General features: G+C 42.3%; 1 protein-coding gene across 1 annotated transcript; it reads left to right on the top strand.

Moving 5' to 3' along the window:
* The first annotated feature begins 175 nt into the window (after positions 1-175).
* grhl2b (grainyhead-like transcription factor 2b) lies at positions 176-17,350 on the top strand. The gene is made up of 16 exons (XM_076754646.1): positions 176-467; positions 2,424-2,613; positions 3,352-3,419; positions 4,153-4,537; positions 5,292-5,350; positions 5,529-5,685; positions 6,401-6,512; positions 10,029-10,123; positions 12,160-12,318; positions 13,280-13,337; positions 13,437-13,576; positions 15,018-15,055; positions 15,199-15,290; positions 15,659-15,744; positions 15,848-15,912; positions 16,003-17,350. The coding sequence occupies exons 1-16, from the start codon at positions 448-450 to the stop codon at positions 16,115-16,117; spliced, it is 1,839 nt and encodes a 612-aa protein (XP_076610761.1). The 5' UTR covers positions 176-447; the 3' UTR covers positions 16,118-17,350.
* The last annotated feature ends 597 nt before the right edge of the window (positions 17,351-17,947 follow it).

The raw sequence follows: 17,947 nt of genomic DNA, 5'->3' as shown, positions 1-17,947 counted from the left end.
CTTGCAGGTGAGGTGGGCCTCTACCTGCCTCTCGAACCTTTTAGCCAATCACAGCCCCGCGTCGCGCCGCAGCAGCCAATCAGCAGCAGACTCGCCCTCACTCTCAATTCTCTTTACAGCGAAAGAATTTCAGCCAAAGTTGACCCGCTGCCATTAAAGCAAGCCAAGGCAAATATGATAATGCATGGCAGCAGGATATGTTGATGTTTGTTATAATCTGCGTGCAAACTGAGCACAAGACAAGCAGAGAGATTATTGGCTGCTGGGGACAAAAGCGGTTTCACCTGCCAGGTGGAGGGACAGTGAGAGAGAGGGGCAGGGAGAAAAGAAGCGGGGCGAGAAAAGTCGACTTACCTGTAGCCCAACTTCTGGCAGCTCACTCTGTCTGTTACCTGCTCCGACTTGAAAGTCCAGTTTCACAAGGAAGAACCGTAGAGGAAGCAAAATATGTCACAGGAGACAGACAAGTAAGTGATCGAGCCAGCGGAGAGGATCTGAGATGATTACGACTTGAAGAGAAAGCACTTTGGTCAAAGTGTTTTCTTTCTGCTCACTAATTAAAAGAACTGTTTTCTGTTGGGATCCGGTCTGTAGCAGAGGATAAACAGAGTGTCACCTTGTGTTTATGGTGCTTTTGGAAATTTATGGCAAATATGAAAGTGTGTTGCTGGAGGAAACTTGTAAACTTGGCGCCGCGGATTTCGGATTAGAGCTGAATTCGCCATTTTTGACTGATGGAAAAAGTCTTCAAAGTGCAAGGACTGGATTTTCTAGACACTTTTCATGTGCTAGACTGAACGTAGAGTTTAAGATCTGTCTTTGCATTGCGTTACATTTGTCATGTTTTAAGCCCTCAGTGGGCGATGGATGTGCTGAGGGCAGTTTGTGCTGCCTGTCGGCCTCCTGTGCTGTTTTGTAACAAGAGAAACTCCTTCATTTATATCAAAGAAGAAATCATAACCTTGGCTTGTGAAAGCTGCTTCTACTAGAATCAGACAAACATTTCTGCTTAATTTTGATCTTATTTTTTATTATCTAATACTCTCAGAATGTGTTTTAGTTTGACCAAATCCCATTAATAATTTAATCATTTTAAAAAATCTCTTTGTGACGGTTATTGTACAATTATAAAAGGGAATAACTGTTACAAGTAATAAAATTTACTGAGGCCACTTGCCTGGGTTATTATTAAAAGAAGACATATTATTATTACTTATTTATTTACTATTATTTACTATTTTTGTTGTTATTAGTAGCAGTATTGTAGTATCGTTTTTGGCATCAGTGCATTTGGTTGTATGTAAATATAAAGCAGCAAAATGCCTCATAAGTCTGTAAATGTGGCAGATCTCTCAGAAAAACAACTTCCTTCCACTATTGTGACACGCAGCATTAATGTTTTGTCAAATCCAACAGATTAGCTATCACATCATAAACATCGCATACTGCAGATGTCTCTTATACCTGCATGCCAGTGGTCTACCTGCAGGCGTGGTTGCTGACTAGAGAGCGAAGCTGACTAGAATGTGAAATAAAGAGCAGATCAATAAAAGAAAAGCACTTTTAATCGCAGCTATAGTGATAATTAATTAACTGACATGAAGGACATTCTGCCACAGCGTCGACTGACACATGGTGCGTTAAGCATTAGAAAAGGACGTCTGCAGCGGTGACACTATAAGGCAGAGACATCCTGGATGCTGTTTGTCACGGCCTCTTATTTCATCTTTTTCTGTAAAGTTTTGCATCAGCATGACATCACAGATTAGAGGCGGGACAACTGGGTTTGTTTAATTTGGCAGGTAGATCTGGCAGACAGGTGATTCTGCCGATGAGAGAAATCACAATAGTGACACACATTTTATCTGATTGACATTTCCTGCTGATATCGATTAAACAGTCAGATTCAGGCGTGTCATCGTGACCAATGAACACGAGAACTTTTACGAGGCTGCAACATTGTAAATGACGACTTCCAGGGCTTTTGCAGAAAGGTGTGGCATTATACTGACAGTGTTCGCTGTATAACGTTTTCACAGTTGACACATTCAGGACCTCTCTTTTGATTGGCTGAGTACAAAGAGATGTTGTGACAACACTGTGTTTAACTGGTCTGTGATCTTGACTTAAGTGAGCCTAAAGAGACAAAACCATGTATGTACACACACACACACACACACACACTCAAGGCAGCCACGAAATCATCATCAGTTCATCTGTTCATTTGTTCTTTGCTTTTTTTATTTGATACAGACATAAATACTGACAAATGACCAGATCTGCAGATTTTGACTTGAGAACTGAACAATCACCTTAAGTAGTGAAAAATAAAGGAAACCCACCAAACTTCAGCATTAATGCAGCTAAAACTGGCAGATTAATTTCCAATCTTTTGACTGAAAACATCTATGTGTGTGTGTCAGTAAGCGTCTGGTGGTGGTGGTCCCCAACGAGAGCTCCTTCCCTGCGGTGCGGAGGGCCTACACCAGCGAGGACGAGGCATGGAGGTCGTACCTGGAGAACCCACTGACGGCCGCCACCAAGGCCATGATGAGCATCAACGGGGACGAGGACAGCGCCAACGCCCTGGGCCTGCTCTACGACTACTACAAGGTCTGGGAAAAACAGCCGAATCCTAATGGCACTGAAGACGACTGTGCCGGCAGCGTTCAGCACACTACACAAGTCAAACATGAAACGATGTGAATAGAGCAAATGAATCCATTTGTAGACTGACAGAAGATTAATCAGCGACCATTTTCATAATTCAGGAATGTTTGAGTCACTTTTTTTAACTAGAAGTGTTTCATTTCTAGTAGATCAAGTTAAGCATAGTCTGAGATTTACTTGACCTTTGAGTAAGAGCTGGAAAAAATGTCGCACAGTGCCTCTCTTCAGAGCTGAATTACTTCAGATATAAGCTGCACGTTCGAGGACCAGATCAAATAAGTCTTTGCAGCGACAGTTTTTCGAGAAAAAGCAAAGAGATCAGCAAAAAGCACAATAAATATAATAACATATGAGTTTATCATTTAATAGCATGTTGATTTAGACTTCTCGACATTTCTCAATGGAACCATCTGTCCAAAAGTCTAAATTAATTTGCTCCCAGCGTTATATTCATCAGTGCACGTCCAACAAATTAATTCACAGCCCATTCATTAATATTTCACCACATTTGTAACTGCGATAATGCTAAAGACATATTGCTTTGAGGCCTGAAGTAAACAGACAGACAAATCATTCATCCAACACATCCTGACTTTCTACAACGTCTCCTACAAGGAAGCCATAGCTCCCCGAGCTGACTGATGTCGACCAACGTAACACATCCTCCGTCTTTCCTTCCAGGTGCCTAAAGAAAAGAGGCTTCTGCCAGTTCCCAAAGTGGCTGAAATGACAGAGGAGCAGGAGAAGAGGTCAGTGAAACTGTGTCTCTCTGTGTTTCGCTCAAGGTTGCACATGCACAGGCAACTGCTAAACGTGTAGTTGCAAGCAGACCCTTCCCAGCAATGTGTGGAATTAAATCCTGGTGCTCAGTTAACTGTAGTATTTGACATGTTGAACCTGTGCTTACGTTACACATAAAACAGGTTTTTGAGGGACTAAAGCACAAGTTTTGACAAACACAATGTTAATTTTAAGACGTGTGCTGAAGATGATAGTGATATGAGACAGGTGCTTCTAGTGCGTATGTGTGCAAATATCACGGACGAGTGAGTCTTGTTTCACTCACATTGAATGGCAGAAGCGCAGACTGGACTGAGGCCAATAAAAACCTGTTTATTCCTGCAGAAGAACGAGAAAATACAAAACATTTCATGATATAATGTGAGTCTGCTTTTGGAAAAAATGAACTTATACCGATGGGTATAATGAGTATTTAAATCCCACACTGTTTGCATCCATGTTTACCACAGTGCATCCACACTAACACTAATACTCCGGCACTTCAGAACCCCTAAAACAGGCTTTTGGAGATGCTGTTCCTGCAGTTTTAGTTTCACAACAGCAGTGCAGTCTGGTCCTAAAGTGCATATCAGTGTCAATGCTGTAGCAGTGCTTTGTTAAGGTAGGAGAGAGAGTTTTGATGAATGTCAGTTCTTGTGCAAATGGAGCATTTACTCCCATTTCAACCATATTTTTGTTCAGGTCTACATTGCCGAGCAACCCCGGCAGCCAAAGCGAGGTGGAGACAGTGGACAACCGTGTTCAGGTCCTCAAATCTGTTCCCGTCAACTTGTCATTGAACACGGAGCACCAGGAGACCAAACGGGAGCAGTTCAGCAGCTCGACCGCGGCGGGGGCGCCGTCGGGGGATGGAGGCTCGCCAGCAGTGGCTGTGGTGAAGGCCGAGATGTACGCGCCCGTCTTCATGACGGGATCGGGGCTCCACTACAGGGTAGAAGGGGAAGAGTCGGCCAGGGTGATCTACGAACAGAGTCCGTATGAGGTGACCACCGTCAGTCACAGCTCGTACGTGAAAGACGACCAGCAGAGTCCACCGGACAGCCCGTATGAAGAGGAGAGAGACGGGGTGAGAGAAGACGTCTCGGTGTTACTAAAGTAAAGGAAAAGTTCACCCTGAAAGTGGCGTATCGTAAGACGAGATACAACCCTGATTCCAAAAAGTTGAGACGCTGTGTAAAACAAATCAGAATGTGATCATTTGCTAATCCTAATCCAGATTTCGTGTGCACAGAATCATTTTGTTCTCCGTCCCTCAAAATCGAACAGCAGCAGCCTCTGTCGAGACTCACTCGTAGACTTCGCAGAATGTAGAAACCGGATACGTTTTGCATGAAAGCGGTTCAACTCTCACTTTTTCTCAACTGGAAAAACTTGCTCTTATACTGTTATTATTCTGTTAATGTTATCTCCTCCATCTGCACGCACAGTGCAAACCACAGCTGAATGAATGATAAGGCGGTTGTAGACAGATGTAAGACAGATTAATGGGAACGCCAAAAGGGGAAATCGCCGCGCTGGAAGACTGAATGTCACACGATCTTTAGCCAACATGTCATACGTGAAGGCAGATAGATGTTTAGATATGATTCCCTGAGAGTCCAAAGATTCATTACCTGAACAGGAATCTACAAGTAGTTGTTGAATTAGTTTGCCTGAGATCTCCATGTTGTCACTCTGATCTTTACTTGTGACAGCACTGTGTCTGAACTCTTTTTACTCTTCTCCAGCATTGTTTAACCAGTTCCTGTCAGGCTACATGAACGTGTCATTGTGCCCAAATAATTTCCTCTTTCTGTGTGTTTTTTCTGCGTTCTCAACAGAAGTACCACACACCTTCCTCTCTGGCTCCAGATGACTTCTTATTTCACCAGGAGGGAGTGTAAGTCACTCAGTCGGCTCGTTATTACTGTGTGAATATTTAAGTGTGTGCCATTTTGAAATCAAAACACTGACCTGAAGCGATGCAGAGAGGAATGCAAAAGTGTGTGTTGTTGTACCCCCATCCCAGATTGTTATGTCTAATCACATATTCTCTTGGTGTGTGTTTGTGTGTGCAGCGACAGCTTCCAGTACACGCTGGACGCCACTCGCTCGCTGCGTCAGAAGCAGGGCGAGGGACCGATGACCTACCTGAACAAAGGCCAGTTCTATGCTGTGACGCTCAATGAGCTCAGTGCCAACAAACGCCTCCGTCACCCCATCAGCAAAGTCCGGGTGAGCCGATCAATTCAGACATTTTATTTTCCAATCAGCCTCAGTTTTGTCAGATTTATCAGGTCCACTGAGCGTTTTAGCATCTTTCAGCTCATTTTTTCAGATTTATAGCCTGCAAATTTACAGCTTTGATTCACTCTCACTGCTCTCATTATTGTAGTTTCCTGCTGTGGCTCTTTTCAGTGAGAGACCCCTGATAAACCCACTTTACAGTACATGCCCAGCACTAAACAGCAGAAAGTTAGCAACTAGCTGGTGAACATAGTGAACAATTTAGGAACAAAAGAGCCAGATGTTTCCCCCGGGAAGTCGGTAGAGACCAAAAACGAGCTAAAAGAGTGACTTAAATTGGTCAGGGGAACACAAACATGACCCTAGTTCATTGCAACTTCAAGGTCTTTATTTTTGTGTTCTTGGCCATCATTTCTAATTGTTATTATGATGACATGTTCCCACATGGCACCGTCATGACGAGAAGTCCTGCAGGTTGCCGCATTGCCTAATCTCAAAGATGAATTTGGTCAATGCAAATGCCCTTATTATTAATCATCCTTTCAGGAAGTCACAGGAGACGATGGGATCTGATGCTCTCCTGTAAGGTTACGATCCAAAATGCTCAGTCCCAAACACAGGCGCCGCTGGTTCAGCTGAATCATCTTTATCTGAAATGTTCCCATCATTTGGTGGAGACTCATCGTCTTGTTCTCCCTCTCAGAGTGTGATCATGGTGGTGTTCAGCGAAGACAAGAACCGAGATGAGCAGCTTAAATACTGGAAGTACTGGCACTCTCGGCAGCACACGGCCAAACAGAGAGTCCTAGACATCGGTAAGACTTCTCACTTTCTCCATGCTTACATGCGAACGACAGCAAATTCTTCAACGGCCAAACGACTGAATCAAAACACACAAACCAAAAGACAACGACAGATTTATGTTGTTGCAAATGCTGGAATGCACTCAGCTAATAAACAAGGCAGGACCAAACTGAGAGCAAACAAGCCCCCACCCAACCGTCTGCCTGAGGCTGTTCAGCTGCCCACCATCAGGCACACACCTGAATCTCTTAATGTCTAGGTGTTGCTGGGACACACAGCGCAAATCCGCTAATCTTCTCGACATTGGCCGTGAGATTGAGCAAAACAGTGATGTGAGAAAAATCTTGATAATCCAAAACAACGTGACACTTTCTCCCTCGCAGCATTTCCCACAGATGTATACTACAGACCTGAAGCCTCATATTTGTATCTTAAGACTTTTGACCTTTTGTCTGCCGTTTGTTTTCGGTTGACGGATTTGAATTTGAACCAAGCTTTTCTACGCCTTGTTGAATGTGTGTGAGAAGCTTGTAGGCGGTTTGCATTTGACAAGCTCGGGCCTGCTAACCAGGCAGAGATTCGGAGGTATGTGGGAGACCTGGGGTGGATGGGCGACACACATACACATACACACCTATACGCAGCTTGTTGGGACAGGGAGAGGAATGCTAGCCACACTGTTACCTTAGCTGGTTTTGGTCTGTTGAAAGTAATTCTTGCCCAATTTAGATCTTCATTTTAATTCCTACATCTACATGAGCCACGACAAATCAGTCTGCAGTTCACACACATCTTTACATATGCTACCACCGAGTGTGAGATGGTTACCATGGTAGGAAATAAGAAAAATGACATAAGATTAAGATTAGTTTGGGACTTTTCTGAAATCTTTTCCTCTTTATTTTGGAACACCTGAGCAGAGAAAATCACTCTTTGATAGACACACAAATGTACATCACCTGAATGTAAAAGAATAGTATGTTATTTTGGTTCATTTGCTTTCTTGATGAGAAGATTGATGCCGCTATCATGTCCTTTTTGGTAAATATGAAGCCACAGCCAGGAGGTGTTTAGCTTAGCTTAGCATAAAGCCTTGAAATAAGGGGAAACTAGCTTGCTAGCTTGCTCTGTCCTGCGGTTACAACACCTCTCACCTTCACTAATTAACACATTAACAAGAAATCATCTGGCACATAATCCCTCATATAACCACAAATTGACTTTTTTATAATTTGCTTTTAGTAGAGGTTAAACAAACTAGATATGTTAATGAGTGAGCTTTGCAGGTGCTGGTAGGCAGATTTTATTACCAAGCTAGCTGTTTTCCCTCCCCTGTAGCTTCATATATACTGTACAGACATGAGAGTGGTATCAATCTTCTCATCTAACTCTCTGCAGGAAAGCAAAGAGGCATTTTTCCCAAAATGTCAAACTATTCCTTAAGGGGTCACATGCAAAAAAGGGTTGGGATCTGCTGACCTAAATAAATGCAAACATAAGTATTTAGCTCATTTTAGAGTAAAACTACTTGAGATAAAATGACTCCTGAGTCAAAACGCTTCAGTTATTTTGCTGCTTAATGACATTATTTGAACATTTTTTATTAAAGCCGTCAGCAGATCCCGTCTCAGAAAGTGTGTTATCTTTTTCAGCATGATTCCCTCTCAGCATCCCGTTTGGCTTTTGCCAGTATCACAGAGTGTGTTTGTGTGTATGTATAAATAGATATTGCACATCTACAGCTTGACCCACAGGGCTGAAATATTTTTCCATCACACTGCCATGGATACTTATCAGCTCATAGATACTCATAGATATGCACACACGCTTTCAGCATTGTTCTCCAAGACAGAGTGCAAATGAGGACGCTGAGAAACCACTTAACTCGCCTCAGATACTTAAGCAGTCCAGCAGCTGGAGACCGACAGTCCAAAATGTAAAAGTATTCAGTTTAATAACTTTAAAGATTTAGGAAACCCGTAAACATTCACATTTGAGAAGCTGGGATCTAATCTTTTCAGTTCTAATTTATATATGAGTGCACGACTGCATTAAGATGGAGAATCTCTACTCAAGCTGCTCTGTAGGTCAAATGACAGACCCCCTCCTCCCTGCTCCCGTGCGCCAGGTCGGCCTGTAGCCTGTAACCTGAGGCTGTCCAGAGAGCTGATTTGAATAGCGGTGGAGGATTTGTCGGGGGAGGGGTGAGGTGGGGGCGCGGTGCTTCATCGTGCCCCTGGGCCGTGTCTCAGGGTGGATCATTCAGTGGAGGATACTGGAGGATAAGCGTGTTGCTGCCTGCCCTGCTGCTTTGTGCACCTGCTAAAGAACCAGGAAGTGTCACTGTAAAGGTGGTTAGGATGATGGAGGAGGTCAGAGGTCACTGAAGGAGAGGGGGTTGAGGGGGTGCTTAGAGATGTGAGCGGCAGAACTGTTCTTGGATGATCTGCTTCTCCAGAGTCGTTCAGTCCAAATCGTTATACACATTTTTATTCTTGCAATTAGCAACTCCCAGACTGGCTCTTCAGAAATGCTTGTTGGATGGTTGAATAGCTTCAGAAACCCCCTCCCCCCACACCTGTCTAGCATTGGACGAGGGGCGGCTGCAAAGAACTCTATGAATGTAAGGACTAAAATGTGTGTTTCTTGGGGGCTATTTTCACTGGTGGAATAATACACATCTAGGAACTCTAGTATGTGGCATGACTCATGTGGCATAGAGTTCTATCGCAGAGGAATACTTGTTAGTTGGATCAGTTCATTGATTTTTCTTTAAATCCGCTTAAAAAGCAGCAGTCTTTGGTTGGACCACTGATGTTAATCAGCTCTGGAATGTTACACTCCCGTGAGCAAACACTGCTGTCGCTTAAAAATGGCTTTTGACATCTAGACAACCACTTATCTCCAAAATCTCACTTGTTCAGGGATAGAGGAAAAACACTCCTGCCCTCCTCTCCACAAAAGCTGCAATTCTCGTCTGTAGTTATGACATGTACGGAGTTGACTCTGAGACCATGGTCACTTGTTTCGTGCCACTCGATTTCTTTTCATTTGATAAAATCTCGAGGCACGTAGGAGCCTTTTATCACAGCATACCAGTGTACCCAATGCCTTACATTCAAAGTCCCTCCAGTTGTAGACACACAGGTCAACAATAGCAGCCGATGCGCTCACCTGACTGGCTTTTAATATGGTTCTCAGAGCCAGATGGCCTCCTGCGTTTCCTCCTGCTGCCTTTGAAGCCTTTGAGAGTTTGTTTGCTCAAACAGATAAGGGTTTTATCTTATAAAATTGAAGCGTGCCATTTGATTGCTTATCTTAACAAGCAATAGCTACCTGCTTGTGTCATTTATTGACCAGTGTGTGGAGGGTTTTATCAGAGAGGACATGATGTTTGGTTTTTACACTCAAAATACTCATTCTGGAGCACCTGAATATGTGTACCTGAGTGTAAAGTGCTGCTGAAGTGACATATGAAGGGTTGGTGGGACTGCAGAGATAAACCATCCCTCTGTTTTTCCTCACAGCTGATTACAAGGAGAGCTTCAACACAATCGGCAACATCGAAGAAATTGCCTACAACGCCATTTCCTTCACCTGGGACGTGAATGAAGAGGCCAAGGTACAAAACTACAAATTACAGTCTCTTTCTTTTTCCCACTACATAAATGTCACGGTAATGTTCCCAGAAACTGGTCTACTATATTTGCTCTGGCTGGAGGCGTGTTGTAGATGTTAGAAAAGCAGCAGGACAGGTTTTTTGTGCTGATCCAAGTATTGGCAAACAAATACACTCACTCGCTTTTGACTGTGATGCAAGCAACTGAACTGTAGACATCACTGAACTGGTGAAAGACGTCGCCAACATTGCGTTACAGTGTGAGCCTGGAAAGCCTAAAGCAGCTCGTTCACATCGACTGTCCGCCATAAAACTGATTGGCAGCGTTGTGTACTTTTGCTCTGTTTGTCTTTGTCTTTGTGAAGCCCACTCCTTTGTGGCCACTCCTTAGATGGACCCACGTCACTGTTTGAACTCCAGAGGCCCCCAAGGGCCAACATAGACCAATCCCCGTCCCCACCCTCTGTTGTTTGTTTTGCCCTCATTTCTGTGTGAATGCGACGGACTATGTGTGTGTGAGTCAGTCCCTGTTTGTGTGTGTTATGTGGCTCCTTCATTGTAATGGCTGCCCGGGGACAAAGACGTTGCTGGAGGAAATCCAAGCACACTTCTCTGGGCCAATATTGACTCGTTCTCTCTGTATATCTCTCCCTCTTTTTCACTTAATCTGTGGGAGAATTGAGTCTAAATATATCAGGAACAGGTGTAACACCCAGGTAGTTTATTGCCTGTCCTGTTGTAGGTCTAACAACAAAGTGAAAGAATTAATCCAAATGTCCAGGAAGTCTAAGAAGACACAGGACAGCTAAAAGAGAGACATCAGGTTGATTTGGGGGGAGTTTTTAGTGTCCAGCGTGGGATGACTAAACAATAAATGTTCCAAATATTAAATGTACTTCATTTATATTTAGAGGAAGACAGTTTTATTTCGTGATTTTTGCCTTTATTTCATAACAGACAGTGGAGATCCCCTGTCAGACTCAAAACCAAGAAGCTGTGGTTTCATGGCTATAACTTTGGCATTAAGAGACCCTAAATAATATTTTGCATTGAGTTAGACTCAATACTCTGAGTGTACTAAGCTAAATGTGTGTTCTCATATGGTCGCTTTCACAGGCGGTTACTCTTTAACCAGCTTCATCCACTCCCACCCTTCAAGGCTTTATACTATTTAGCAAATATACAGGTATATGTTCGAGGAATCACTTCATTGGTCTGGCATTTCATTGGCACCCGGCATTCTATTGGCTGGGAAACGCAAAGCTAGTTGGATGGCAGGTTTTTGAGGCAGAGTATTACAAAGTCTGAAGGTGAAATGAATGAATGAATGAATGAGTCATGCTCTCAAGTTGAGAGACAGCGCTCTTCAATGAAGATTGGAAAAAAAAAAGCCCCACATTACAATGGCATCAAATAGACCCACACATGTGATGTGGTGCAAATATATATTTTAAGTTCACCGTTGTACCTCTCAAGGTCTTTGTACAGAGAAAAGTGTAGATGAATACAGAAATAAATGGAGAAATAGAACATGGTTATGTGACTGCATGAAGCCTTCAGTAAGTAGCAGAAGTTAGCAGCAGCTGCCAGTTTATTAAAGAGTTAATTTGCTCAAATGACCAAAAAAAGAAAGAGTTTCTGTTAATCCCCAGTGCTATGTAACCGTGCAGTTACATGTAGTTTTGATTTCTATCTGATGGGATTTTGAGATATCCGAAACTTCTTCCGCCAACCAAATGCAACATAGGTGAAAGGAATTTTGTTTGTGTTTTTTCAGACGATGTGATAAAAAAAAAATCCTCTCAACAGTCATGTATCTCTCCAGAGATAATCTCCCACACTGGGTAATCCATCCTTCAGCCACAAATAAACAGAAAAATATCCAAATATATCCAGGTTTTCCATTTTGTGTTCAGGTCCAGCTTCTGTTTGCTCCATTGTGAATGTGTTGACGGGTTAAAACTGTGTACAAAACAATCAAAACTACATATGTAAACCTTGTCTGGTCCCCGTCACCCCCTGCTCTGTGTCCCTGGCAGATCTTCATCACAGTCAACTGTCTGAGTACGGACTTCTCCTCACAGAAGGGGGTCAAGGGTCTTCCTCTCATGATCCAGATCGACACATACAGCTACAACAACCGCAGCAACAAGCCGCTGCACAGGGCCTACTCACAGATCAAGGTCTTCTGTGACAAGGTGAGACGTCACGTCCTCTGCAACAGTAATAAGGATGCGGTCTGGAGAAGATTTTCACCATATTCGTCAGTAAATTAAAGGGAAGCATTTGTATGCCAGTAAAACATTTGGGGTTTATAGTGACGAGGGATTTTCGCCCCCTGTTGTCATAATGAAACAGTGTTTTTGTGTGGATTCAGATGTGTCATCGTAAAAGAGGAATATTGCTAATTTGTGATTAGGGCTGCAACTAAAGGTTATTTCATTATTCGTTATTTTGCCAATTATTTCCTGCTTAATTGGTTATTTATAAAACTAGAAAATAATGAAAAATGCCTCCCCACAGCCCAAGGTGATGGATTGAAATTGCTTGTTTTAGTCGACCATCAGTCCAAAACTCAAAGATATCCAGTTTTCAAACATATGTGACAAAGAAAAGCAGCAATTCCTCACAACCAGGGAAGAATTTGTATTTTTGCTCGAGGAATGAATCAGTCGATCAAGCAGTTTTTCAATCAGGGAACTCCCTGTTGAACATTAATTTGCTGCTTTCAGATTTATTTTCAGTTGTTTGAATCCAAACGACAGTAATCGGGATCTTTACCTTCAAGTGAAAATGCTGTAGTGTGTATTGTACAAGTGTGACAGGAAGTGTGTTTGGCTGCACAGTTTTCAGGCATATTGGTGGAATGAGGGAGGTAAATCATGTCGTCAGTCCTCCCTCTAGTGGTCTCACCTGCACAGTGAGCCTGCAGATGCACCTGCGTGCGCACACACACAAATACACATGCACATGCACAAGCATACACAGGCAGTGTAATGGCAAAAAAGAAACTTTTAAATGAGGGGCTCCCATTTGATTGTTGGAAAGTTGAGACTTTTCCTCCCATCAGAAATGATGTGTGATTACTGATTTTGTATAAGAAGTGCGTTTAAAAGAGCGTTTCCACAAACTGATGTTTTCAATCTGTTTTTTTCTCAGGGAGCAGAGAGGAAAATAAGGGATGAGGAGAGAAAACTGTTCCGCAAGAAGGCAAAAGGTTTGAGCCGCTTGACAGACATTTGTTTTAAATTTTAGCGTCAATATCAGAAAACATTATGGATGCAGAGCGAGAACATTCATTTTCACTGGTGTTCAGGGAAAGACGGAGGAGTAGGGGTGATAACTGTCCCCAAGAAGTCTGACACCACCTATTTCAAGACCATGACCGACCTGGAGGCTCAGCCCGTTCTCTTTATCCCCGACGTTCACTTTGGCAACCTGCAGAGGGCCGGACAGGTAGATCAGCTCCACACACATTCCTCCGTGAAACAAAAGTGAAAGAACTTGTTTTCTTATCAGCGGAGTTCATCCACTGAAAAGGTGAAACTGGAGCCACAACTTCAGGTTGACCTGGTGGATCCTGACTCAACTTGCACTGCACTGGAATATCTCCACTTTCTGTTCATTCTACTTTTACTTAACTACATTTCAAAGGGAAGTATTGTATTTTTTTACTCCAGCAAACTTATTTCACATGATTTGATACGTTACCAGTTCCTTTTAAGCATTTGGCTGGTTTTTTGGCTCCTTTACAAAAACCAGTGTCTGATCGGGGGTCACCTTTCAGACGTCTTTCACCTCATTTACACCTGGTATTAAAATGGGATCTGGATAATAAATGATTCAATCTTACCTTAACATTTTTTAATGCACTCACATTATCCTCATTGAAATTGATCTCTGCCCTCCAGATTAAAACCTGTGTGTGAGTAATTTGATGTCAGTCAGTCCCAGACTCCATTAAAAAAAATCACATAGTTTTGTGAGTTGTTGAACTCAGGGAAACTTTATGTACTTGAAACACTACAACAAATTCTTAAGTATTAGTCCCTTCTTGTGAATTTGGCAAGTGCAATACTTAAAAACACTGCAGTACTGGTGTGTAGCTTACTCTGTTACTAGATAAATTATAAGCTTTGTTAAGAGCAGATCAGCTGCACAGATGAGTGCAGCTCACTCCCAGCTATTCCTTACCATGTACACAGTTCTGTTGAATCTCTCATGGCAGAGAATAGACATATAATCAGTAATTACAGGCGTGGCTCTTTCAGCCTTCTCACTTGCTCGCTCTCTAAATTTGAACAGCATCTTAAGATTTCTGTTCACTGTAAACAAATATATGTGTGTTGTGTACGGATGCCAGCACGTTGTACAGGTTGTGTTTACACAATAAACGTAAGATCCGAGCATATTGTGAGCCAGGTGACCTCCAGGTGTGGTCAGGCAGATCCGATCTCGCTCAGATCATGATGCATTCACAACTTTCATCAACATTTGTTTTTACTTATCCGGGTATCGTGGTCCAGGTCACATTTTGATAACAGCTGTTAGCAGTTCCCCCAAAGTGAGATTTCCCCTGTAAACTCCACAGAGGATTTTATTTAAACAATTATTTGACGCTTGAAGAGGTCAAAACTCTCTTTGGAGGGGCCCTGACCCCAAGATTGGCATCCACTGGACTAGACTACCTACTTTACTAGTTTAGAAAGTATTTTAAACTGGCTCCACTTCAGTCAGCTCCAACAGTAGCTTACACATTAACAGCCTAATCATGTGATATATAGATATATCAAATGGTTGACTGCTGAATGATTTTAACTTACAATGCAGTACTTGTACATTATTGTATTTATTAGTGCATAAAGTTTAAACTAAATATTTAATACTTCATTTCCAGGTTTTTACCTTTAACACAGAGGAGATCGAGAGAGAAGGGTGAGTGTGAACATTTTCATTTACATCAGGTCACACAAATATAAACTATGCAAATGAAAGCACCACATGCAGCAGAGGCGCATGTCACCACAAATGCAAACACTTTGCACGTGAGCATGACGCATGACGTTTGTCTTTTTCAGGAGTGTGCTGGTGAAGAGGATGTTCAGGCCGTCTGATGAAGATCTGTGTCCGTCACCTCACAAACAGATCAAAGAGGAGACACATAAGCGAGGTACGCAGGAGATGGCTGCCTCCTCCTCTCTGCCTGCCCATCTTTCTTTTCTGTCTTTTTTAACTGAGAACTGAGAAATATCCGCTTTCAATCTGATTTTAAATACGCCCAAGTTGTCATGGAGTTGATCAATCAAGTCCTGCAATCTTCATTAGCAGATTCCTAGTTGCCATTTATAAGTAGCCATTGTTTCAGACCAAAGCCACCTACCTGAGGCAGTGAAACAGTCTGTATGAAACCAGAGTCTAATATTGACATCTCTCTTTAAGTGTTGCTCTATATATTGGCTTCAAACACAGGTGTATGAATTATATAAACTGATACTGCAGCTAACAGCTGAAGGTTCATTCCTCCTCCTCTCTCTGCAGTGCTGCTGTACGTAAGAAAGGAGATGGACGAGGTGTTTGACGCTCTGATGCTGAAGTCTCCCACGCTCAGAGGCCTGATGGATGCTGTGAGTGATGCCTCTCTGATTGCATGTGAGAGTGAGAGTCAAAGGCACAATTTGTTTGCAGCAGAGCACCTGTTCACAAACTGCCTCCATTTGTCATGTGTAGATATCAGAGAAGTACGGCGTGCCCACAGAGAGGATAGCCAAAGTGTACAAGAAAAGCAAAAAAGGGTGAGTGACGAAGTAGAATGTAATCTTAGGCCTAGTCGGAGCCTCAAGCTGCGCACATGAAATGAAACTTTAAAGTGTCTTTTGTGTCAGGATCCTGGTGAACATGGACGACAACATCATCGAGCATTATTCCAACGAGGACACCTTCATCCTCAACATCGAGAGCTACGCAGACGCCTACAAGATCACGCTGACAGAGATCTGACAGCTCGTCAGCTGACCTGAAGGGCTGCAGGTAGAGGCGAAAAAGAGAAGCTGTGACTGCTGGTTGGCTGAAATCCACGAGGCTGCTATTGACTGGCTGATAAGCTGACTGACAGTATTGGAGACAGCCCGTTGTTGGCGTTGCTCCGACACTCTAAGGTCAATGTCCACACACACTGATCCCCCTCTGACACTGAAGCAAGTGGGATTTTCTGTGTAGGAGGAGGACAATCACATAAAATAAAAGAGGACATTATAGCATTTCTCATGAACTGGTTATATTTACTTCTTCAAATTATGTCCTCCACAATTTTTATTGTATAAAAGAATTTGTACTTTTATTCTCTTTCTGTACAGTCTTCTGTTTTTGCCAAATAACACATCAGGATTAGCCTCATGAAATCCCTGATGTACTGTATGTAGCCGCAGCTTCAATTATTGGTCCAGAGTAACTTAGCAGCTTCTTTGCATGCCAGCTGTTGTTTTTGTTAGTTGTGTTATTATTTATTAATGCTTTTAATGATGATGTTTTGCATTTCTCTAGCAATTTATCCAAGAATTTCAAGTACTTTACATTTCAGTGGCATTTTTCTAGTCACCCTCTTTAAGAGTACTCAAGGAGTTTTTAAATGGCTCATCTGTTTTTCAGCCATTGCTGTACTATAAGTGTGTATTTGTAGGGCCTTACATGAGATGGTGATGACTAAACAACTTAAGAGGGGTGATAAATGGCACTTGGTTGTTGTGTAGTTCTCATGTGGTTGGCTTTGTTGAAAAAAATGAATAAAGATATAACCATAGAGATGTCATTTTTGGAGCCATGCTAGCAGCTCTGTGAGGGGCACAGGTTTCTTGGAGCTAAATGCTAACGTACGTGCTAATATGCTGATCTTAAGCAGGCCCCACAAAGGCATTTGTGTAATGTCCTCATTATGTGTGTTGTGTTTTAGGCAACTTAACTACACTAAATCACATGAATTCCAGCTGAGGTGGCAGTTGGCCACCACTAAGCTAGGCTCACGTAGCTTTGTGCTAAACTTGTTACTTTTTTTTTCCCTTTTCATTATAAGAACTAGCTACTATCCCATTGGGGGTTATCAAACCAAATGACCAATTATCAAGATGTCTATTTGATCATTTTCTATTAGAAAGAGAGCACTAGAAAAAAAAAAGTTAATTTACCTGTAGCGAGATCTCCACAGCTAGCTTTCACTTCATATAGTGTTAGCGCCCATTTTAGCTCTCTCTGTGGCACAGCTGTTTTAGCTTTTTTTTTTGTGGTATAAATATTTTTACATTCTGTTTTCACTCAAATTGTATATATTGAAGACATATTTTGTTTAAATGTAGTTCTGGTTTGAATAAACGTTTTACCATATGTATTTAATTTACTGTAGATATAGTTTACTGTGTTCAGCATCTCCTAGTTTGGCATGCTAGTATGGTAATGTTTGCTAATAGTAAGCACTAAGCACAATCTAGAGCTGAAGCCAATGGGAATGTCATTATCGATAGTTTTGCGGACATTTGCTTATGAACTAAATTCTTGAACAAATAAAAATGTTGACCTGATGGTGGTGCTGTGAGTGTGAGGCTGGACCTAGACACAGGTTTCTTTGAGCTAAATGCTCACACGAGCACGCGAACATTCTCACAATGACAATGCTAACATGCAGTTATGCAGATGTCTTAGCATGTTCACTATTTTGGTGTTAGCATGCTAACAGTTGGCAATTAGCGCTAAAAATAAAGTATTGCTGAGGCTGATGGGAATGTCATTAGTTTGCCCGATATTTGATCATATACCAAAGCAGACAAATCGGGACAAACT

The sequence above is a fragment of the Chaetodon auriga genome, chromosome 17, assembly GCF_051107435.1.
Source record: "Chaetodon auriga isolate fChaAug3 chromosome 17, fChaAug3.hap1, whole genome shotgun sequence".
NCBI lineage: Eukaryota > Metazoa > Chordata > Actinopteri > Chaetodontiformes > Chaetodontidae > Chaetodon > Chaetodon auriga.
This window is presented reverse-complemented; position numbering and strand designations above follow the sequence as displayed.

Bases quoted from the DNA above. Each gene is read 5' to 3' on its own strand.
- grhl2b (XM_076754646.1), top strand. From the start codon at position 448: ATGTCACAGGAGACAGACAA. The intron at 5,351-5,528 runs GTAAGTCACTCA...TTGTGTGTGCAG, and splicing joins TTATTTCACCAGGAGGGAGT to CGACAGCTTCCAGTACACGC. The intron at 15,056-15,198 runs GTGAGTGTGAAC...TGTCTTTTTCAG, and splicing joins GAGGAGATCGAGAGAGAAGG to GAGTGTGCTGGTGAAGAGGA.